This window comes from Verruconis gallopava (genome assembly GCF_000836295.1).
Source record: "Verruconis gallopava strain CBS 43764 unplaced genomic scaffold supercont1.28, whole genome shotgun sequence".
Taxonomy (NCBI): Eukaryota; Fungi; Ascomycota; class Dothideomycetes; order Venturiales; family Sympoventuriaceae; genus Verruconis; species Verruconis gallopava.
Window position 1 is genome coordinate 123511 of NW_015622164.1, and position 21699 is coordinate 145209.

Genomic DNA, 21699 nt, shown 5'->3' on the forward strand with positions numbered 1-21699 from the left:
TGTAGGTACCTTAGCTGTGTAGGCTTTCCAACACTTGTTAGAACAGCTAAAGAATCATGTTTGATGACAGCATCAAGAGTTCGCGGAAGATGTTTTTCGTTCATGTGTCCCGAACTTAGGGAGCCACTTAGCCGCATGCTCTGCGTACATATTGGTACATTATTGATTGCGTGTTATTGCGCAAAGTGTTTCCCACCGGCAGAGCTGCTGGTCCAGTACGTACATAAGACTCACGTTATCTTGGCCATGGATTTGAAATCGAAGTCAAACTATATAGAGCGCCGAGGTTAATATTAAGAACAAACGTTGAACTGTGTTCAATGATGCTGATGCAAAGTCCATGTTTTTTGTATGCATACGAAGCATATTTCCCGGAGAGATTGAATGAATTCATAATATAGTCGCGTTTTTGTCCCTATAAGCATGGACTAGACTGCTTTTTGGGCTCGGATTCCTGGATTTGCATGCCCATTATGCTACGAATACTTGGTACTCTTTACTCTGACGACTTTCTTCAGAGTGAGTCAGTAATACGGTTGCCATGCGCCACTGAGTCTATTGTAATCTCAGGATGACCCTTGTTCAGCCTCGCTGTGGGGAAGTCTGGACGCACAACAATCTCTCTCCAGAGCGAGCTCCTGTTCACAAAGACCATAGAATAACACTCCTTCTATGCTTGCTCCGCCTAGACAGACTCCCTACGCCAATATTTGATCGCCCATAGTCTAACAGGTGCGTTGTGTTACACATCTGGTGCCCAAGTTTACCGTTGAGCGACAATTTGGCTCACTAAACAGGGCACAACACGGGACATTAACTGAAGCCCAATATCGACCTGTCTGTCTCGCGAAAACACGCAAATCCTCCCGAAAGCCCAGTTTTTGTTCTTTAGGGCTGCGAAAACTCCTTCGCCATGACTTCGTTCATCACAACAATGTGCGTAACTTCCGGCATTTCTTCTTGATCTTCATGCTACACCTACACACGTATAGTTGCAATTATACCACAGGGATATAAGTCCATGAATTTGTTTCCAAGTCCAACAAGACCGCTTGATTCGGTTGTCACATTTGCATACTCACGACCCTGCGTTGGTTTACCTTTGTGGGACAACACCAAAACGAATGATCCAATCCTGTCATATCGCACCAATACTGCGTCGAATATCCCGATATCACAAGTCCTGCAGTATAGCATGCCAGAGCTTTCTGACAGCGTGAATAGTAACTCACGAACGAGAGCGCCGTTCCGACCTCAAAAGGCTGGCAAAGGGACAACGAATTGGCAATTGAGACAGTTCGCCGAGGCAACGCTTGGTAGTGGGAGCCTAAGGAAGGCTGTCAAGCTACCAGAGGGTGAGGACAAAGACGAATGGCTTGCAGTCAATTGTACGTTCTGCAAATATGAGTACATTTGTAACAGACGTTTGCTAAAAAGCGGACACAAGGCGTCGACTTCTACAACCAGATTAATTTGCTCTATGGATCCATCACTGAGTTTTGCAGTCCTCAGAGCTGCCCTGAAATGAAGGCCACAGATGAGTATGAGAATTCGGCGACGAATGCTTCAGTACAAGGACTAATGCAAGCAACAATAGGTTCGAATATCTCTGGCAGGATGATGAGACCTATAAGAAGCCCACAAAGATGCCTGCGCCTGAGTACGTCGAGCATCTCATGTCGTGGGTGCAAGCAACCATCGACAACGAAACCATCTTCCCTTCGCGCATCGGCGTCCCCTTCCCCAAGTCCTTCCGCCCTCGTCTTAATCAAATTTTCAAGCGCATGTACCGTGTATACGCACATATATACTGCCACCATTACCCAATTATTGTGGCGCTGGGTCTGGAGCCGCACCTCAACACCAGCTTCAAACACTATGTGCTTTTTATTGAGGAGTTCGGTTTGGCTCAGGGTCAGAGGGATTACTGGGGCCCAATGGGCGAGCTTGTGGAGAACATGTTGAAGAGCGACTGAGAAGGGCTGAAGCTGTGGTTTTCCTAAATATAGACGATGTGTTACGTACGTGAGCTGTGAGTAGTAGGGGTTGGGCACACTAACAAGAAGGGCATGGCGTTTTGGGGTGTGGACATCTTCAAGCGTTGGCTTGTACCAGTACGAGAATTTGCACGGGAATATGCGAGATGGCATTGTAGTATGGTTCGGTCCGCTTGTGATGACTACGGCGAATTGTGATACCAAACTCAGAGGATCAGGTCTCAGGGGAATTTTAGACGGTTTTGCGAAGCTAGTCTGCTGCTATGGCTATAAATCTCACGCGAAACGAGTCTTATGCTTCCCATATTAGATATGGTGTCAATAAAGAGCTTAGCTGAGGCTCGTCCTCTTGCAAAGGCAACCGTGGGTATTTAGTACATCTCTTTAATATCACCAGGTTAACCTTCACCCGGCTCTCACTCTCGGAGATTCCTATCGCAGGACAACAAAGCCGAATGCATATAATCATCCTCCCGTCGGCCAGTGGTCCAGAATCGTATGCTTAGGCTTGGGATCAATGCGCTGTGCCATCTTTGACTAGAAAGAGAAAAGAGATACGAGTGCGAAATGTCTACGAAGTATCAAACCTAAAATTGACGAGGCTTGAATGCAAGGAATACTATCAGGACATCATCAAGGACATGGCCGCAAGGTAGCCCCCCTTGCTCTCGCCATGGGAAAGCTGCGGTCGACTCTTGACGATCATGGGAAGAAATGAGCAAAGCGGGGCGCTGCTACATCTGGGAGATAAACACTTGAGCTTGCCATCGCTGGCCAATGATCGAGACGGGGTAATTTGCACAAGATTTGTCACTCCTTATTTTTGCTTTTCATTGCTTTCAAACAGAGTAATCAGAATAAAAGCTGAGGCATAGATACTGGGATTTGATGGCCGGTCAAAGGCTAGGTACATTGTGAATTTGGTAGGTCTTGCACGTGGTGGAGATGTAGAATAAATCCACGCAACCATGCAGGCCATCGAGGACACATAGCCAGCTGAGCTGTAGCGATGTACTTGCACGCTCTGAGTGACATGCTCTCAAGTGCAAGGCAGGCTATTAGTTTCTCAAGAAAGGGCGGTCTACTCCCCCGTTGCAAAGCTGCACCGAACACTGAGCGTCAAAACTGGTCTTTGCGTCTGAGTTGTCCCGCGAACGACCGTTCTCAAGGAAGGGATCATGACGAGGAAAAAGATGTATACCAAGGTTGTCGTGAACTTGGTGTGGTTTGACCTCGATCAGGCCATGCTTTGTCGGGCAGTCAATCCGGGCTATCCGCGCATCTCGCATAGAAAAGATGTTTGTTTTAGTGTTCGGAGGAGAGCAGAATTGATACTAGTCCACCGTCACGAGAGGACGAGGGCATCAAAGCCTAGCCGTCGAGCCGGCTTCCCCTACCCACGACCATGGTAACCCGACCCCAACTCGTCGGAACGAATATCAGACAGGAGAGAATCAGTGTCATGGATAAAACATGGACCCATGATCGGGGGTTCTCTTGTCTACAATGGCAAACTTCCCGAAGTTCTCACGGGACGCGAGATGGCGTTGGACTTATGTTCGCTCCCCCTAGAATGTTGAAACGCGTGCGCGGGTTGCATGCTCACGAAGAGACGAAGCATAATCACAATCGGGTATTTCTACATTGGAATGATAAGGCGTTCAACGCCGATGGCGCGACAAGACAGACAGAGAGCATAGGCTCGTGCTTATACATATGCCGTTGCACGATAACGCCTGGCTCTTGCTCAGCTTAGCAACTGCAGGAAGCTTTCCTGCTGAGTAGTCTCACGTTAAGCCTGGTCGATATGCTGTACCACAGATCGACCGCCACTCCGGACTTTTGGTACCCCAAAACATTAGATTGATGGCGTAGTGGACATGGGCGGCAGGCGTCTTGCACGGAAAGGACTGGACAATTTCATTTCTGCTCAGGTCTCACCGGGATCAAGCGCGGAGGAACAAGACGCTACCGTAATAGTAAAACTTTGGCTACGTTAGGTTTCCGAACTTGGAAGACCAGAAACCGACACGTCGTGATTGCAGGAACGAATGCCCGTTGTATTTAATCGCCACGGATGGCTTGAGGTCACGCCAAGCGAACTAAGGATCCTATTTTTGCTGAATAAAAGCCGTGGGCCTTTACGGATAACAGTAGGAAAGGCTGGAATGGGGCGGATAGTGGCTTGACGACGTGTCCTCTGACATTGTGCGAGCCGTGTCAGCGAAGCTGCTATCTGGAACGCAAGATCATATGTAGATGAATCCTGATTTTTGATGGCTTCAAACCCTTCAGGTGAGCCCGAACAACATAGAATGGTATCAATCCGAAATCCCGTCTCAAAAATCCCGTCTCAAAAGCGCAAACGCCCTCGCTAGTTGGTTTTCAATCCCAATTGCAGTCCCAAGGGAGAAGCTATCCCTCTCCTTTATTCCCATGTTCCGAACCTGTAAGTTGAACCGGATACCCTATTACCCTGAAACAAAATAGCCGTATAATCATCAATCGTGCCACCCAAAAGTTGCGGGCCCGCCGCACAATTTCGTTAAAAAAAGAAAAAAGAACGATGCCAACCAATGCTGGCAGAACCCAAAGTTCTGGGCCAGTATAATACACATTCTTATATGATGAGGGGCAGTGAACAACAGGTCTATGAATCCATCTCTAAAACCGAGTCGTGTCCGTTCATTGATGCAATTCAAGTGGTCCGCGCAAGTTGATCGAATTCAAGCCTCAGGGGCTTGAACAAGCGGTTTTGTGCTCAGACCTGTGGTTGCACTGGGTACTAAGCTGCTATCGCTCGCTCCTCCTTCGCTCGGCCTGCCTGTAGTATGCGAGGCAGCCCCACTTGTATCCTGGCTTCGCTGAGCTGAGTGCTCGGGCTTCCTCGGAATGTCTGGAGGAGGAGGCGTAGGTTGACGAATGTATGATATCTGTGTGTCCGTTCCGGTGCCTTGGGTGGGTCGACCGAAGGACCGCGCCCGGTTGCTATGATTACTGATTTGTTTGCCTTCTCGCGTGAGGTCCCCAGAGGTTGTAGAAACAATGTCGGTGCTTTGGAATATCATGCGGAAGCAGGGGACAATGGCGCAGATGCAAAGTGACAGCCCGAGCTGTAACTGCAACAACACAACTGGAAGGACAATAGATGTCGAGAGCTTTCCTGTTTCACGAATCCTTGTAGCCGACCAGACTATGAGACCAGCGAACAGTACCATTAAGGATCGTGCTGAAAACGTAGCGAGCACTTTTGCTTTGTGTACTTTTGCCATCCGCACGTCGCGGATGCAATACACTGGAAGTCCAATTATCAGGACTTCCGTCGCAATGTCAAGCGCAGCATTGGCGTAATAGCGTGATGCAACTTTTGTGCAGGTTGGGTAGACACAACCGGCCTGGATTTGTATGGCGGCCGCGACGCCAACGACAGCGACGGCTGCATAATAAGAGCGCAGCGACCGAGCAAAGAGTCGTGAAATGAGTAATATCATCGATACCTTCGCGACGTATATGGAAACGACCGTGAGGACAGTGGAGGCCGCGGCATACTGCACCGCAGTCAGAATCAACGCGGCTGATGAGTGAATATATTGGCTTACCGTCTGAATGGAGGAGACGTGGTCTGCAGCAACTATGCTGTCATTCTTGCCCAGACCAAGAGCGGTAGCTTTAAGCAACAGGCCGCTCTGAATCACTTGCACAGCCTGCGTGGATCAGAGGCGACTCGTGATGAGCTTCGATAGATTTGACATACCCAGGCTAGCCAGAACACGTAGTCGTCTTGTCCGGATCTAATCCCAAGCCTTGCTCTGTAGGCTATTCTAGCAAACATGCATGCCGTCGCAAAGAGGACGCTGATGAGACCGCAAACCCACACATTGGCGCTTTGGTTGTTGGAAGTAATGACCTCATATCGTGTTCCGGCCTCCGACATGGTGCTCGAAGCCGGGAACAACAGTTGTGCAAGCAGTGCCCACCCCTCAGATTCGTTTGACAGAGGGGGATTGCATAAGATCGCTTGTTTGTGGGAGAGGGGGGACACGAGTCTTAAGGGACGAGAGGCATCCGACCGTCTGGTAAATGGGGCGTCGAAAGGAATGCTAGGTTCCTTGCAGGCGTGTACTACTGCACGAAGGAATCATTTATGCGCGCGTGTGAGAGCTGGAGCGGATGGAGGAGCAAGGGCTGTGAGCGCAACGAAGATTGTTGAAAGGCCGAAGCGCTACCAAGGCAAATATCTGAACGCATGCGCAGGATAGGGATTGATCTTCGTCAGGCTCGTTCGAACGTCCATGATAGGCAGATGGGGGCACGGATGGGACGCAGAGAGGAGGTGGAGAGGGTGCGGCGGCGCACGGGACCCGGCTACTTGGGACCCAGCTGAGGAGTCTTGCACAGAACAAAAGCAAGCATCAATGCCACAGCAATCCTTTCCGCTGCTCCGCAGGATTTGTTGGTCAGCCACCGTCGAAAAACAAAGCCCCAACAGCAAGAATGAGATGGAGATACGCGGTGCGTGTCGAACAGACCCAGATCGGCTGGGCCCCATGCCACATTGCGTTTGCTGACGACCTTGTTCGAGCAGTTCGTACGGCAGATTCCAAAGTACCATCCAACCTCTGGCCGTGGTCGTCTGGGCTCGATCCAGGTCAGATCGTGCGCTTGCTGCGTGTGTCTTCGCGTCACGGAGACGGATCAAGTCAGCATTTCATTCGTCAAGCAGCCCTCGCCCCCCACCGGCCCCCGTGTGGGCCGTCCTGTGGCCAACATGCTAGTGGGCCGGATCCACATCCTCAGCATCCGCAAGACACGTCTAACGCTTTCAGGACCAGTTTCTCGCCAAAGACACTTTCAGGCCGCGCTTCGTTCTTCGACCTGGAGACCTGACCGTTTGCAGGACCGACTCTTTGCGTGGACCTGACTCTCGAGCTTCTTGTTCATGCTCGCAAAGCATGCAAGGCATGGGAAGTTCGGAAAGCATGGTTACATGGCCCTCATTCCATGTCATATAACTTGTCGATCTTTTCGTTTGAACTGTCCATCGTTCATGCGAAAAGCGGCCGACGTTCGCCCCGCTCGTTCGTCGTTAACCGACGCTTTGGTGGTCAATTCATATGTGACGATCAGATTTGGCGGCGGGTTGTTGCGAGACGGGCGTCATCCTGGTCGATGCTCACGGTGCATGTAGTAGAATGTCCCGAGCGTTCTTCATCACTGTTCTTGCTTCCCATGGCTGATCTCTGCGGAGCCGAACCACGGGACAGCCCGCCCATGTGTGATTAAAGGGACGGGCCTGAAGCCAAGCGAAAGTCCTTTCCCCCAAATTTCGACCTGCCCGACTTATCCAAGGCTATTCATCACAAAAAATGCAAGACGCTCAGGCCTTTTGTCGAACCTCCGGCATTTTCCTCCCTTGCGAGGCCCCAAAACGAATGCCGGTGATTGCCATAGACAGGGTCTGAACGCAGCTCGCCTGCAACCAGAGAGCAACAGCACGCAGTAGTCGAATGCACGCGGTCCAGCATGATAAGACAAGGGCGAGGGTGGCTCTTGGCGCACAATAACAGGCCCAGTAACACTTGATGGACGTGTTGAGAGCCATAACAGTACTTTCGTGTGTGGTAAGAAAAACTACCACGGGTGGGGTGACCAGGACGTGTATGCAACTTCGAGCAGCATTCAAAGGCATGGCTTCTCAAAATAACGTTGCGCAAGCTTAAATCCTACCGCTGCTTCTGCACCCAAGGGACAGCGGACGATGCCACGGGCCGTCCGATTGCTCCAGAGCGACTTTGAAGTGCAGAGTTACCGCTGCCTGTAAAGGGCCTCCTCGTTCGTGTGTCGTTCCTGGCGCAATGATTGGTGCGTAGAGAGTGATTCCACAGGCTTTTGCAGTTTGGCCTTTGCCACATAGGATATCTTTCCAGTAGCGCCTTGTTCGCAGCGATCGCTACCATTCGCCCGGCTCTCAGAGCCTCTGCACAATCGACATAGTCGCTTCTCTCGTTCCGCATGGTCCACATAGCCAAACTCAGCACCTGGCGCCGAAGCGCCTGCTCTAGACGTATTGGCGGTATCTTTTTTTCGCAAACCGAAGGTCTGCTTGCTCTGGATTGTCTGACGAGCTTGCCGCGACTGAACGCTAGGTGTTGGCTGGGGAAGCGTCGGCTGCTATCCGCCTAGTGGACTCCACTCGCCAGCATCGCTCCGCGCCTTGCAGCTCTAGACGGACCCGCAATTCCGTCCGACGCGCTTCTGGAAACTCAAGTAGACTCGAGATTCCCTTTTGCAGGCAGAAATTGTCCCATTCTTCTTTGTCGCCAGCAACGAGGGCTGTATCGTTTTCCCTCTCCTCAGTTGCACATACCATAGCCTGGACTTGCGCCAGATCTTCGCGCGCAAAAAATCCTTCTGCAGCGACTCGCGTACCAAAGTCCCGTGGATCTGTCCGCAGTGCGCATGCTTACGATCTGCCCATCATGTCTACCAACGAGAAGGAGCTCAGCAATGGCCGCGATGCTGCTGTAGCAGAGTACAATGGAAGCGATTCTTCTCGGGACGAAACCATCCAGAATGAGGCTCCCCAGGATAGTAAGGATATGTATCGCATGGGCAAAGACCAGCAGTTCAAGGTCAGTAGACACGACTTGGAGGTACTGAGAGGTACAATTGGCTAACTACACCAGCGCATTTTCCGAATGTCCACCATGATTATATTCACGTCTCTTATCCAGTCGACGTGGGAAGTGACACTCATTGCCTCCAGCGGTGGCCTGGTCAATGGTGGTCGCCCTCTTCTATTCTGGGGTTACATATGGACCTTCGTGGGTTTCCTTTTCATCGTTGCCTCGCTGGCCGAAATGTCTAGCATGTGAGTATAGTAGAACTGCGCTGCATTCTTTTGCTACAATCTAACTCGTGCTGCAGGGCACCAACGTCGGGAGGTCAGTACCACTGGGTGTCCGAGTTTGCACCCTTGAAATACCAGCGACTTCTAAGTTACATCTCCGGCTGGATGGCCACGTTGTCGTGGCAAGCTGGTGCTGCTGGAGGTGCCTTCTTGAACGGCACGCTCATCCAGGGCATCATCGCCGCGTACGACAGCACTTACGTGCCACAGCGATGGCAGGGCACGCTTTTCGTCTTCATGGTGGCCCTTTTGGCGTTCATCGTCAACGGTATCTTCGCGAACCAGCTTCCGCGTCTGCAAAAAGTCATGGTCTTTCCCCACGGTCTCGGCTGGATCGCAGTGGTCGTGGTGATGTGGGTGCTGGCGCCGCATGCTAACGCGCACGACGTTTTCTTCAACTGGGAGAGCTTCGGTTGGTCCAACATTGGCCTCAGTGCCATGATCGGTCAAGTGACGACTATCTACTTCTTGATTTGCTCTGACTCCGCCGCCCATCTGGCCGAAGAAGTGAAGTACGCGTCGAAAGCTGTACCACGCGCCATGATCTGGTCTTTCACCCTGAATGCTGTCGTCGGCCTGGTCGTTCTTACCACGTTCTTGTTCGCAATTCCAAGCGTAGCCGACATGTTGGACCCGACTATCAACGTCTCTGGTTTTGCCTTCATCTACGTTCTCCAGCAATGCAGTTACAACGGTGGCATCGTGCTATTCGTTCTGATCTTCATGTGCCTGCTTGCCGGTGTGATTGACGGCAACGCATCTACCTCCCGTCAAACGTTCGCATTCGCTCGCGATGGCGGTCTTCCCTTTGGGAAATGGCTGTCAAAGGTCAGCAAGGTACGTTATCGCCCTCATCTTATCCCCCACTCGATCTGGCGAGGAATTTGCTTACGTTTTGCTCCTTGTAGGGTCACAACTCGACCGTTCCTCGGAATGCCGTCATCTTCTCCTGTCTTTGCACTTGCTTGCTCTCGCTGATCAACATCGGCTCAACTGTAGCTTTCAATGCCATCATTTCGCTCCAGCTCATGGCGCTCATGGCAACCTACTCGATCTCCATCGGATGCGTTCTTTGGGCACGTACGTTCGGCGAGAAGCGGCTGCCTCCTGCGCAGTGGTCGCTAGGTCGCTGGGGTGCACCCATCAACGCCATCGGCTTTCTATACTCCCTCTTCTGCCTGTTCTGGACTCCCTGGCCGACGGTTAAGGACCCTAACGCGACTAATTTCAACTGGGCTATCGTGATGATGGGAGGCATTGTCGTTCTCAGCACAGTCTGGTACTTCGTGGGTGGACGCAAGAAATATCAAGGTCCAGTTGCACTTGTTCGTGACATCGTCTATTGAATGTCGTGATGCTATCAAATGCATGGCGCCCTCTGCCCTTGTTGAATGCTAGGCGTTTGGAAAACGGGTTTTTGGTTCATTGAAGGTGCAACATTGGTACCAGTGGCCATGACTTCATGATCTACGACGGACACCGCAAACATGTCGATATATACTATACCTTAATAAATAGAAACGCTGATTCAGTCCGAGTCGAACAATCGCCAATTTATTCAATTTCGTATTGATTCAGGCTATCTGATTTCCCCTAATCTGTAGTCCTCGTTTGGCGTGGTAAATCCACTTCCTCCAAATGAAATATTTTTTTTTCCATTTTTTTCGGAACTGATAGGAGTCCTTCAAAGCCCTTTCGTCGTAAGTGCGGTATGGTCGAATTTCGCGTTCGGTGACTACAAGTCGCCAATGTCGCTGTATCCGGTGGGCACTCCGGTGCCGAGAGAGATCTGCGTTTAGGGCGGATGCTCTATCCCCTACTCGTGTCTCTTGCGCCAGGGTTCAACATAGTGCAATAACCCCCCATCTTGGGGCGGAGTAAATAAGATCGACCTGAGGTGATGAGAATTTCATCTCCAACCACGCCCTCGTCCGAGAGATTCGACAGTCTTCCGTCAGATATTCAAGACAATGATCTTGTAGCTCTCTCAGAACTGTGACAGCGAGACAATCGGCAGCCATGACGTTGTCCAAGCTGGTTTGGAACAGCTTCGTCTTCGGCTACGGCACTCTTGTGTTGCCAGCCTTTTTGCTTCTAGCTTTCATTCGAAAGCCGAACTTCAGAAGATTGAACGCGGAAGACAAGAAGGAGCTTGTCGCGGGTACGTTGACGCAAGATGGCCAAACAAGATCGTTACGTGGGCTGAGATAGAGTAGCACGCGAGCGGTTATGGAATTTGGAACGGCAACCTTTTGGCCTCCACCATCGTTTCTGTGTCTTGCGCTGTGGTGCAAAACTTCATTATGTCGAGAGCATCCAGCGCGAGCAGACATCCACCTCCAATCTTGTCATCTTCATGCATGGTTATCCTGACAGCTACGCGTTGTGGAAGCGTTACCTTCAAAACCCGCGTTTGGCCACTCGGGCGACCTTGATCGCGGTTGACCTGCCTGGTTTCGGCGGTTCCGACAGCATGGATCGATATGGCCCAGCCGAGGTCATGGAAGCGATCACAGAGTTCATCCTGAAGATGAGAGAGAAATATGTAAGCGACGACAATAGCAGCAGCAGCAGCAGCAGTAGCAGAGTCGTTGTCGTAGCTCACGACTGGGGCGCCATGGTTGGCTTCAGACTCGCAGCCGAGGCCCCTCAACTAGCGGACCACTTTATCTTGGGCAATTGCATACATCCACCATTAGCAGTTTCAAATGTGAAGACTCGCCTGGCCTCGGCTGGACAGATGGTGAGAACCTGGCTGCGTTCACCTCTGAAGGTCCGGCTGCTTCGACGAGCTTTCCGAAACATCACGCCACTCCTACGACAACTTGTCAAATCAGGCTATGTGTTTGTCTTTAATTTGCCTTTTCCAATGGCGAATTTGATTGGGCATGTCGGTGACTACTGGTGGTTCCGCTATCTCAATGCCGTTTCCACCCATCCCGATCCCCCAAAGCCTCTCAGCGGAGTTCACGGCGCAGAACTTCTAGCGGGCTCTGTTGGGCCCAGTCTGCGAGAATGTCCTACGGCGCTGAAGGACTCGGAACTTACATACTCAGATTCCGTGCGCAGGCGTGCGAGGACTGGTGGCTTCCAAGACAAGATCAGCTTCTATCGGCATGGCCTTGCGTTCGCGCCGTGGGAGAAATCACTCGAGGCACTTTGGGAACTCGACCAGCTTCAGCAGCGAAAAGGCAGACAGCGATCTGCCAGCTGTGCGGCGATTTTTGACACGGGCCCGGAAGGATCGTTGCAAGCACCTACTACAGTCATCTGGGGCAAGGGCGATGTTGCAATCGAGAACGCCATCGCCTTGGAGGGCTTCCGAGACTATTTTGGCGTCAAGAACAGCCAGGTGGTCGTTGTGTCTGATTGCGGGCATTGGAGCCCGCTGGAGAAGCAAGGCGCTCCCATATTCGAGAACGCGATAGAATGGGCTGTTGAGGGAGGCAAGGTTTCTCTTCGAAACAAGCTCGGAAACAACTATCCAATGGCCCAGATCACTTCAGAGCGATGATCGGGCTAGCACTCGTACTACCAAAATGGCGACCAGCATACGCAGTGACGCATAGGACGACGGTCGAAAAAAGCTACGTCCCCAAGCGTCTTCCAGGCGGATCTGTGTCCACCGCGTTGGATTCATTGCGTTGTTAGGATTTCACCGCAGCTGTAGCAGTGTTGGGGCCTCGTGAGGAGTTGAACAACATGGCGTCATCAGGCTTAGGGCTGTTGCGTTCTGGTTGACCATTGTAGCACTCCTGCTATCGATTAAAATGGATCTGAACCGCTTTTGACAGATCACGGCAAGATCCGTGTTCCCCTGCTCGTGACTATGGTCTGACAAGGCCGTTCCTTTTTTCTTCCTTCACGCTAGTCACCCCATCATCGGACAATTAGGTTCCAAGAATATACATAGCCATGACGTTGATCGGCCTCTGTGCATAGGGCCTCAGACGGCAACGAGGCTGAGGGATGATGAAGCCCTGAGGCTACGTTGCTTTTGCATGAATTCGCCCAGCCGGCCTCGACGAAGTAGCAGTGATAGCAGTACGAGTTGGGCTCGGAACCGATGCCACATCTCGACGTAAGCATGATTCAGAACGAGACGTATTGGGCCAACGTACAGACTGCCTGCCAATGCCAGGCGAAAAATGAATGAATAAATAAGTAAAACAAACGAGAGGGCACCGTACCTCCGGACGGCATTGTCGAGGAGGCACAAGTAAGCCATAACGCCCGCCGTCGGAGGAAGCCCCTCATCCAGGGAGCCGGCTTGTAAGTTCGGGTACCATCCTGGCAAGCGATCACAGAAAACAGAAGTGATACCGAGCCTCGCCTAAGGCAGCCGGGGCGCAGATCTCGTCGTCGAAGCGCCGATGGCACGCAAGGAGACAAGGAGGCGCACGACTGGCGACGTGCAGACCAGCAGCGAGCGGCTTCCAGGCAGAGATCTGGGTTGTCACGGCGGAGAGAAAGGCCCAGCGGTGCGAAAGGGAGGTTGATGCGGCCGCCCATTGGCTTCTGGCACGTTCTCCAGGTTCCTGCACCGCACCCAAAGCTTCTTCTGCAGGCGATGGGCAACATGTCACAATCCCTTGCTTTCTTTTTTCCGCATGATGGAACAATACGAACGGCGGCCTAGGTGCTTTGGCTATTAGGTCATACTGCTGCCAGAGCTCTCCCGCCCGGATCCAATGTCTCGTCGCGGACGCTTCTTGCACCCAGAGCGGCGACCCACTCGCACTCCGTCTCCGTATCTTGCGCACAGTAACCTGTCCCGGCCGGCCTAGCAAAACGGGGCCGGTCGAGAGGACGGCGTACGCTCCCCAAGAACATGCCCACCACGGGGCGAGCGGCCGTCTCGTCGAGCGCGCGGCATACGCGGAAAACGAGTCATTCTGTGTCGGAGCACCAGCATCATCGCAGGGAGAAGACGAAGAGCTCGCCCTCGTACGTCCAACGCCCGCACGACCGCGAGTCACCGCTCTTTACCTCGATTCAAGGTGCCGGCGTCGATCAGCCGCACGCAACAGAGCGACCATTTAAGACTCGGGCGCACTCCGCGCCTCAGATCCCAAAAAGCAGCCACCTCCCTGCCAGTGCCAGTGCCGGCGCGGACGAGGATTTCGCTGAAGCTGCTGAGGATGATGCTGGCTTGTTCGACGACGATCTCAGCGATGACGAAGCAATTGCAGACGACCCTTTCTTCCAACGATTCAGCTTGCCACAGATCGACATGCACAACGACTATAGGAGCACCTTCTTAAATTCAGCAGACATGTCCGACGAAGACACAGAGGGGCCCCTCTCTCCCACCAGCACTCTTGTGCAAGCACGGCCGGATTCAACGGTAGAGCCTCTCCAGAGCCCGTTAGCCCCGCAGACGCCGTCGCCGTCGCCGGTAAGATCGTTCACGTCCGTACCTCCAGACACCAAGCTAATGGCAATCAGTGGCCTGAGAACAGCGGCCGCCTCCAGGAAATCAACATCGCCGTCGTGGGCTCCCCACACGTGGGCAAGTCCGCCTTTGTACAGAAAGCCTTCAACCTCCAAAGCCCTCCCACTGCTGCCATATCTTCACGAAAAATGTCAATAGATGGAAACGTGTACGTCGTCCGGTTGATTGAGCTTTCCTTCAGCGAGCTGGATCTGGACAATGAGAGTCGCATCTGCTGGCCGGACACCGTCAACGGCCAACCAATGCCGTACATCGACGGCGCATTCACACTTTACGACGTAATGAATAAAGAGAGTCTTGTTCAAGTTCCCGAAACGCTGAGTAAGTGGTTCTGTCTCAGATACATTTACAAATACGGCGAGATCTCTTCAAATCGTGTTGGCGCTGACAATGACACCAGGCGGCATCTACAATGCCTCAATACCTTTCATTCTGGTCGCTTGCAAGTGCGACTTTCCTTCAACTCATCGTCTCGTTGACCCAGCAGGGGTGGAGAAGCGAGCAAAAGCGCTTATTGGAGATATAACCGCCTTTCAAACCTCCAAGGCGCAGCCTGATTCGCAAAAGAGGTGCGTGGCGGTGCTCCTCCGAGCCATTGTCTCAATGCGGAATCGTAAGTTGCATTTTATTCAAAATAATTATCCTCACCTCCTGATTTCGAAGCCTCATCTCCTGGAACTGCAGGGCAGTTGCAGGGTTGGACGCTTGGTCCCACCAGACTGGGCTCGGATCAACGCCCTCACCTCATTTTTTTTTCTTGCAATTTGACTGCATGCTGATGCTGCGTGCCTAGAACGAATTGCTCTTGCTGCCGCGGCACGGCGACGTGCCAATTCGTCCGCCGTTAAGAGAGTCTCACCGCAACCAAACACCTTCAAACATGCTCGCGCCAGTTCAGAGTTCACTGGCTCGATGCATCGATCGCAACACAGTACTGGCAGCAGCAACAGAGCACCGTCTCCTGGCAGACTTGCCTCCAAATCGAAATCGTCGATGGCCTTGCCTCTATTGAACACATCACACTCAAGTCTGCTCAAAGAAGCAGGATACGCTTCCGAAGATCAGGAACGGTATTCTTCGGCAGAGGAAGATCAAGCAAACCCGATGGACAAGCCGTTGCCAACGCCCGTGGAAGTCGGCTTCACGTTTGATCAGCTAGTCGACAGACTACTGGCCCAGCCAATGACAAAGAATGATCATAAGTTTGCGTCTGTCTTCCTAGCGTTGTACCGTAACTTTGCGTCACCGGGAAGACTACTAGAGTCCGTCATTGAACGTTTTGATTCATTGAAGGCCCAGCCATTGGCTGAGATGTCGAGGATAGCAGCCCAGCAACGGTACTTAAGCATCATTGAGCAGTGGATCGGAGCCTATCCTGGAGATTTTGCGTTTCCAAGGACACGACAGACTCTGGAAGCCTTTGTTTCCAGGATCTCGTCTGAACGCATATTTGCGGTTGATGCCCGAGAGATTGCTGCAGACCTTGAGGCCGTCGTTGAGGATGACGACACTAACTGGGCATACTGTGACAGTAATAGGTGCAAGAAATACGACTCGGGCAATGGAATGGCAAAGAACATGGCGGCCCTGAGTGTGTTGGATCAGACGCCAGCCAATCTCACGACGTTGAGACAGCCCAGTGGAGTACATAATTCTTCGACATCGGCAACATTACTGCAGATCGTTTACAACGCGGAGAGGGCGGCAAAATTACTCACTCCAACAGGCATGAGGGAGCTCACCAAGTTGCAGTGGCACATGTTAATGGAGCAGCCGGACGACGTTATTGCAAAGGAACTGACACGGATGGACAGCATCATGTTCACATCTATTAGGCCTCGAGATCTGGTCAGATATGTGAGCCTAAATGCGGAAGCCAAGAAACGCTACCGAAGTCTGGAGAACGTGCACCGTATGATCGAGCACTTCAACTATCTTGCCGACTGGGTGATTAACCTCATCCTGCTACGCGATAAGCCGAAGCATCGCGCCTTGATGCTTGAGAAATTCTATCGAGTAGCACGAGAGCTTCGAAAGCTCAACAATTACAACTCGCTGGCAGCAGTAGTTTCTGGAATTAATAACTCAGCCATCTTCCGCCTTCAGGCGACCAAGGAACTTATTTCTCCAGAGGCGACAAAGGACTTCAGACGTCTCGAAGTTCTAATGTCACCTCAAAAATCTCACGCAGCATACAGATTGGCGTGGGAAAATACATCTGGCGAGCGGATTCCTTATCTGCCATTGCACAAGCGTGACCTGGTTTCAGCATCGGAAGGGAATCGTACATTCGTCGGCGAGGACCCAAAGCGACAAGACGATGCGCTGGGCGAAGATGATCCTGAAGCGAGAATCAATTGGAAGAAATTCGAGATCATGGGCGAGGTCATAGTCAGTGTGCAGCGAGCACAGGGAGTGCAATATGAACCTTTTAAGGTTTGCGAAGAGGTGAGGTCGCTCGTCTGCGACACGGCTCTGCAACGAGACGAAGACGTAGGTCAAAACTATATGGTGACTTGATTCTAGATGATATTAATCATTGACATGTAGGCAATATATGACCGCAGTTGTCAAGTCGAACCCTCTGGAAACAACGCTCGGCGTCGTTTCCAGTGGTTCCCGGGGACGACAGTCATTGGTCCATCTGTGTTTCCTAACGTTTAAACGACAACAAATCAGCGTTTCGATCAAGCTGTATTTTGGCCCCCAGACTTATGACTTCGCGGCTGCACTTGCATTCAACTCATCTGGGGCTTGGTCTCTGCACACAAGACGTCTCGTCCTGGGCTTTTGGGCTGAATGAAGTGAAGTCATTTATTTCGATATTGCTTCAAACATCGAACGAGGGGCACAACCCTAGAAATGCTCCCTGGTACCGATGTTACCTCGGATAGTAACTCCGCAATGGAAGTCGCTGGAGCAATTTGGAACGCGGCCAGGCACTCAAGAGATTGGGGTTATTTAGAGGAAGGATTCACAGTTTGACACAGCGCAAAAGCGGCGATCTAAGTGACATCGAAACACTTGAGGGCAGAATCCGGTACAAAGCATGACCGGCACATAGATTCTGGTGACTGAAGCCAACAAGGAGTAAAGTGGGCAGGGATAAGACGGATTTATAAACACGAGGACGACCGACACGAATGATATGATGAATTCTTGTTGCAACTGATTCGTGAGAACCCAACGAAGCATTCGAGGTAGCTGGATAGTGTGAGATGAAATGTGGAAGGAAAGAACAAGTTACATAGAGGTGTAACGGTCGTTGAATGATTTGGTGTTTGCAAGTTCGAGGAGACCAGATGCACATGATGTTTTTTATTATAGACATTGTGGACCAACATCATTGTCAATTGTTCGGCAGCCGCAAGGTCGTGATAAGGTGAAATATGTACCATACAGCTATTGAAATGCGAATGCTTATTTTTTATTTCATCACTTTCTCGCGCGTATCTATTCCTTTCAGGTGCTGCTGACAGCGCTCGAAAGCACATCTTCGAAAACTACATCTGCAATCAGCCGTAATCATATACCAAGAATAGGCGCGAGAACAGAGGATGAAGAAAGAGGTCAGACAGCAGTTGGATTTTTTGGAGTGTCCGCAAGGTAGGTCTCGGAACAGGTCTGTGTGAATTTGTTTCATCATAGGGTAGAAAGGTGAACACCAGGAAGATCGTCAACGTACCTAGGTCAAAACAGTGGCTTCGAAAACCCAACCCGATATGGATCTGTCAGGGCTGCTAAACAGGAAGCGATTGAAGCAGAACTTAGATTCGTCACGAAGCTCTCGAGGGAGGATACTTGTGGGCGAAGCACGCTGTGAGAACATCACTGTTCAACTTTGCGTCGTTTGACGAACGCATCGATACGCTGCTGCTTGTCGTCATGAGGAGCAGAGCCAACGCCACCACCCGTCCGCTTCAAGCCAACGAGGTGATGCCGGCTGTTCACTGCGCACACGGTGACGGACCACCCTTCGAGGGCGTTTGACGTTACAGGCCTATCTGCTGCAAGAGCAGACATGGTTTCTTTGGCTTTAGCTGACTCGGAAGTCATAGTCCCCGGAACTGAGATGGGCATAGGCTTGTAGGAGATGTTCATCTCTAGGTAGCCTGTATTGGACCAGCCGCCGAGCTTTTCGACGTCCACGGGGCCGTACTTGGTCACCACTTCTGGGTGCAGAGTAACACTTCCTGACGGAAGGCGGCTCCGCAATCTCCTCCACAACACGGAGAGGATCACACCGTGAGATACGACTGCGACGGTAGGCGACATCGCGGCTTCCTTCCGAACAAGCGGGACAAGGTGCTGCTCCAAAAAGGCGTCCGCACGTCGCTGCATGGACTCCTTCGACTCCATGTCTACGAACCCAGGATCGTTCTTGTCCACAGTGCGCTGAGGACCCTTTCCAGACGCTTTGTTGGGAGACTGTCTGGCGAGGAAAGACACGCCCTCATACGAGCCAAAGTCCTGCTCCGCAAGCTCGCTGAGCTGCATCACTACGGGCGAAACGACATTATTTCGGGCGTCTCGAACCTCCGGCTGGGCCGCGCGCACCAGCTCTGCCGTTTTCACGGCACGTCTGAGCTGCGAGGATAGTATATGCGTGAAACGAACGTCGGAAGCGGCGAAGTGCTGGCCAAGCCTGGTTGCTTGCTGGACTCCATGGTTGGTGAGCTCCGAGTCTCTGCTTCCGCCACTGATTTACGCTTCTGTGTGAGCAGCTGGCTCATCGACGAGAGGAGTAAGGGAGGACTCGGATGGACTCACTAGACGTTCGCTACATTGTCAACAGTCTCGCCGTGTCGGATTAGAAACACGCGCATGGTGGTAAAATTTGAGACCGCTTTGCACGCTGCACAAAATGTCCAGCTTCTATTGCGCTAGTCGAAATTGGGTAGTAACAATGACAGGGTTTACCTCCTTCGCTCAACCAACTTTGACCTGAGGATATCTACGTTTTATTTTAATGTGCCAGCCTTGACTCCCAATCAGTCCATGGCATAGATTGACCCGCGAATTTTCGTGCGGCATTTGGAAACGCGTGGTGATCCGATCAGATTAGTATGAAGTCTCTCTCGTGCTCCAAAGCCCATCCAGCGAATTGGCCTTCCATCACACCATCGATCACGCAGTCACCCACAAGTTCAAAGAAGCAAGGCTCGGTACTAGGTCGCAGAATAAATGGTGTTCTTGCTTTTGGAAACAGGACTACTAGGTCGCCGACTTGGGTAGCGAAAGGTGCTGCACCTACGGTTCCGCTGTGCAGCCGTATACCGATCCTGTCCGTCGAGAGGTCGTGATTTGGGAAACCGTTCAGACTCGCGCCGTCTATATGCACCAATGGTCTGAGGTCGTCAAAGCGTTTCAATTTTATTCGTCTGCCAACAATTCCAAACGTCGCTCCTCGCATCCTGATCCTTGGCCCATCGACGATGATGCTTTCTTCAGCCTGTCTTCGCCAGCCTCCAGCATTGAATGCCCTGGACCGAAGCAAAGGCTTGTGTAGACAATGGTAGCGCCAGTCAGGCACCCAGGAGGGCAAGTGTTGGACAGCTGTGGCTACGTGGTTACATTTTTCAGCACTCACGTCCGACGCAGCACTCTTCTTCCCTTTGCCCTTGCACTTGCATTGAGCAGGTGAATGCTGATTTCGCTTCATTTCTGACGCCCAGTTATGCCCCGAGGGCGACGATCTGAACGCACCTGCGCACTGTAGAATTTCGAATGGTCGACTGGAACGAAGCACAGCTACAGCAAAGCGAATGAAGATCTCTTCCACAGACATTGTGTAATCTGGATCAAATTTGATCAGAGCAGATGGAGGAACTATTTCAGACTTCCAGCTGCTCTTGGTCTCGTCCTCTGGCCAGACATCGCTTGCTATACCGATGTAAGCAAAGATGCGGTCCTTGTCGTCTTTGCATTGAGTGCGTTGAAATTGATTCAGGAGAGTCAACATGCTGAACCACGTTGAGCCGGATTCACGGAGCTGCTGAAATTTTCGAATGAGGGCATTTGCCTCCAGTTCGATATACGTGTTGCTGTAGCACCAGCTTGCGCGTCTAACTAGTGCATCCCAATCCACCGCACCTTTATACGCTTCAAGGTCCGAAGGGTCCGTTGGTAGATACACCAAAATGTGACGCGAGACAAGCAACTCTTGAACTACCCATCTACGGTGAAACCATTGACTGTCGTAGTACTGAGCTTGATAGTCGGGTGAGCTGACTCCATCCGTCAGGAAGACGTGGACGCGGCTTGCCCGCCGAAAGATCTTGTCCATGGTACGGACCTGGTGACCTCTTTCGACAGGATCGTCTTGGTTGATACAAACTGCGTCGACCCAAAGGCACAACAGACCCACGTGCCCGTTTATGGTGGATGCCTCTCGAAGACGGACAAGCATGGCGTGCAGCCTTGGAGTAATCTTGATATGCGAATCACCGCAGTAGAGGTATTCTGTAGGTTCCTCGTCGCCCCAGACATAGGAGATCGAGTCGAAACTGGACGCCGATTCGTCCCACCAGCTTCGAGTCGAGATTGAGCAGTGGAGGTCTGACGCCTCGCTGTCCAGAACGGAGCACAAAGGGACATATAACGTGAGAATGCGTATGGAGCCTCGTGGTAAAACTTCATACTTGTAGCTGTATCTGCGCGCCTCTTCTGTGGTGCGATGGTACGCGGGGGGAAGCTCTCTAGAGTGCGACATGTCGAGAGGCGCATTACTACCCAATCTCTGATCGAGGTACCGTTCTCTGGTCCTGGAATTGAAATTCGGCTCTTCATCTTCTTCCTGAGGCAAGTTTTGCATCCCCAGCCTTGTGTCAAGCGAGCCGAATCGTAGTAGCCTAGGCCTCCCTGAAAACATTATGGCTAAATGTGCAAGATTGACGAGACACCGTTAGAATCCACGGTGTAGCTAAGGTAAAGGTTCGCCATTGGCATAGTAAAATGCATTGACAGTTGCGAGCTGAGGGTATTCGCGCAGTCAAGACAGCTTAGTACTCGCAGTAGCGTGTATGGCGCACACGTGATGCCTGCTTCTAACTTCGCAGCGTGAACTGTTCCAGCGTCCACGAGATTGCTGAGATGAATGATACTCGTGCGCATATTGCTCTGTGTCCCAGAAACACAGAAACTGTCTAGAGCATTTTCACACCTAGGACACAAGCACTATGTGCTGGATAAGCATTTAAGGCTCTGAATGTCGCCCAGGAATGGCCGCCATTCTTCGTCTTCGTAACAAGCCCCATGTGCTGCCTAAGCAACAGGGGAGTTTGGCGCATCCTTTAGAGCGGCGGGGTGGGCTTGAGCTGCAGCAAGCAGCACGGCAT

General features: G+C 51.8%; 7 protein-coding genes across 7 annotated transcripts; 4 read left to right on the top strand and 3 right to left on the bottom strand.

Moving 5' to 3' along the window:
• The first annotated feature begins 623 nt into the window (after positions 1 to 623).
• Positions 624 to 2517, top strand: PV09_07274 (uncharacterized protein). Its single transcript, XM_016361024.1, has 5 exons — positions 624 to 732; positions 798 to 936; positions 1225 to 1388; positions 1448 to 1541; positions 1598 to 2517. Exons 2-5 carry the CDS (start codon positions 914 to 916, stop codon positions 1974 to 1976), a joined length of 660 nt encoding a protein of 219 aa, XP_016211100.1. The 5' UTR covers positions 624 to 732; positions 798 to 913; the 3' UTR covers positions 1977 to 2517.
• Positions 2518 to 4178: 1661 nt separating this feature from the next.
• PV09_07275 (uncharacterized protein) lies at positions 4179 to 6286 on the bottom strand. Its single transcript, XM_016361025.1, has 3 exons — positions 5752 to 6286; positions 5597 to 5701; positions 4179 to 5545 (listed from the first exon to the last, which is right to left on the bottom strand). Exons 1-3 carry the CDS (start codon positions 5929 to 5931, stop codon positions 4724 to 4726), a joined length of 1107 nt encoding a protein of 368 aa, XP_016211101.1. The 5' UTR covers positions 5932 to 6286; the 3' UTR covers positions 4179 to 4723.
• A 1988-nt stretch (positions 6287 to 8274) lies between these two features.
• PV09_07276 (uncharacterized protein) lies at positions 8275 to 10458 on the top strand. Its single transcript, XM_016361026.1, has 4 exons — positions 8275 to 8629; positions 8684 to 8868; positions 8925 to 9744; positions 9816 to 10458. The coding sequence occupies exons 1-4, from the start codon at positions 8477 to 8479 to the stop codon at positions 10251 to 10253; spliced, it is 1596 nt and encodes a 531-aa protein (XP_016211102.1). The 5' UTR covers positions 8275 to 8476; the 3' UTR covers positions 10254 to 10458.
• A 324-nt stretch (positions 10459 to 10782) lies between these two features.
• PV09_07277 (uncharacterized protein) lies at positions 10783 to 12699 on the top strand. Its single transcript, XM_016361027.1, has 2 exons — positions 10783 to 11068; positions 11124 to 12699. Exons 1-2 carry the CDS (start codon positions 10927 to 10929, stop codon positions 12419 to 12421), a joined length of 1440 nt encoding a protein of 479 aa, XP_016211103.1. The 5' UTR covers positions 10783 to 10926; the 3' UTR covers positions 12422 to 12699.
• Positions 12700 to 13336: 637 nt separating this feature from the next.
• On the top strand, positions 13337 to 17797 carry PV09_07278 (uncharacterized protein). The gene is made up of 5 exons (XM_016361028.1): positions 13337 to 14305; positions 14356 to 14683; positions 14763 to 14975; positions 15156 to 16855; positions 16913 to 17797. Exons 1-5 carry the CDS (start codon positions 13739 to 13741, stop codon positions 17024 to 17026), a joined length of 2922 nt encoding a protein of 973 aa, XP_016211104.1. The 5' UTR covers positions 13337 to 13738; the 3' UTR covers positions 17027 to 17797.
• Positions 17798 to 18190: 393 nt separating this feature from the next.
• PV09_07279 (uncharacterized protein) lies at positions 18191 to 19188 on the bottom strand (the record flags this gene model as incomplete). The annotated part of the gene is made up of 2 exons (XM_016361029.1): positions 18191 to 19061; positions 19133 to 19188. The coding sequence occupies 2 exons, from the start codon at positions 19186 to 19188 to the stop codon at positions 18191 to 18193; spliced, it is 927 nt and encodes a 308-aa protein (XP_016211105.1).
• Positions 19189 to 19418: 230 nt separating this feature from the next.
• PV09_07280 (uncharacterized protein) lies at positions 19419 to 21233 on the bottom strand (the record flags this gene model as incomplete). Its single annotated transcript, XM_016361030.1, has 1 exon — positions 19419 to 21233. The coding sequence occupies one exon, from the start codon at positions 21231 to 21233 to the stop codon at positions 19419 to 19421; it is 1815 nt and encodes a 604-aa protein (XP_016211106.1).
• Between the last annotated feature and the right edge of the window lie 466 nt (positions 21234 to 21699).

Coding starts and splice junctions, on each gene's coding strand:
- PV09_07274 (XM_016361024.1), top strand. CDS start 914: ATGACTTCGTTCATCACAACAAT. Junction 937..1,224: donor ACTTCGTTCATCACAACAAT/GTGCGTAACTTC, acceptor CAGCGTGAATAG/TAACTCACGAACGAGAGCGC. Junction 1,389..1,447: donor CGAATGGCTTGCAGTCAATT/GTACGTTCTGCA, acceptor AGCGGACACAAG/GCGTCGACTTCTACAACCAG.
- PV09_07275 (XM_016361025.1), bottom strand. CDS start 5,931: ATGTCGGAGGCCGGAACACGATATGAGGTCATTACTTCCAACAACCAA. Junction 5,702..5,751: donor ACGTGTTCTGGCTAGCCTGG/GTATGTCAAATC, acceptor TGATCCACGCAG/GCTGTGCAAGTGATTCAGAG. Junction 5,546..5,596: donor ACGTCTCCTCCATTCAGACG/GTAAGCCAATAT, acceptor ACTGCGGTGCAG/TATGCCGCGGCCTCCACTGT.
- PV09_07276 (XM_016361026.1), top strand. CDS start 8,477: ATGTCTACCAACGAGAAGGAGCTCAGCAATGGCCGCGATGCTGCTGTA. Junction 8,869..8,924: donor CTGGCCGAAATGTCTAGCAT/GTGAGTATAGTA, acceptor CTCGTGCTGCAG/GGCACCAACGTCGGGAGGTC. Junction 9,745..9,815: donor GGCTGTCAAAGGTCAGCAAG/GTACGTTATCGC, acceptor TGCTCCTTGTAG/GGTCACAACTCGACCGTTCC.
- PV09_07277 (XM_016361027.1), top strand. CDS start 10,927: ATGACGTTGTCCAAGCTGGTTTGGAACAGCTTCGTCTTCGGCTACGGC. Junction 11,069..11,123: donor CAAGAAGGAGCTTGTCGCGG/GTACGTTGACGC, acceptor GAGATAGAGTAG/CACGCGAGCGGTTATGGAAT.
- PV09_07278 (XM_016361028.1), top strand. CDS start 13,739: ATGCCCACCACGGGGCGAGCGGCCGTCTCGTCGAGCGCGCGGCATACG. Junction 14,976..15,155: donor CATTGTCTCAATGCGGAATC/GTAAGTTGCATT, acceptor CTGCGTGCCTAG/AACGAATTGCTCTTGCTGCC. Junction 16,856..16,912: donor CTCTGCAACGAGACGAAGAC/GTAGGTCAAAAC, acceptor ATTGACATGTAG/GCAATATATGACCGCAGTTG.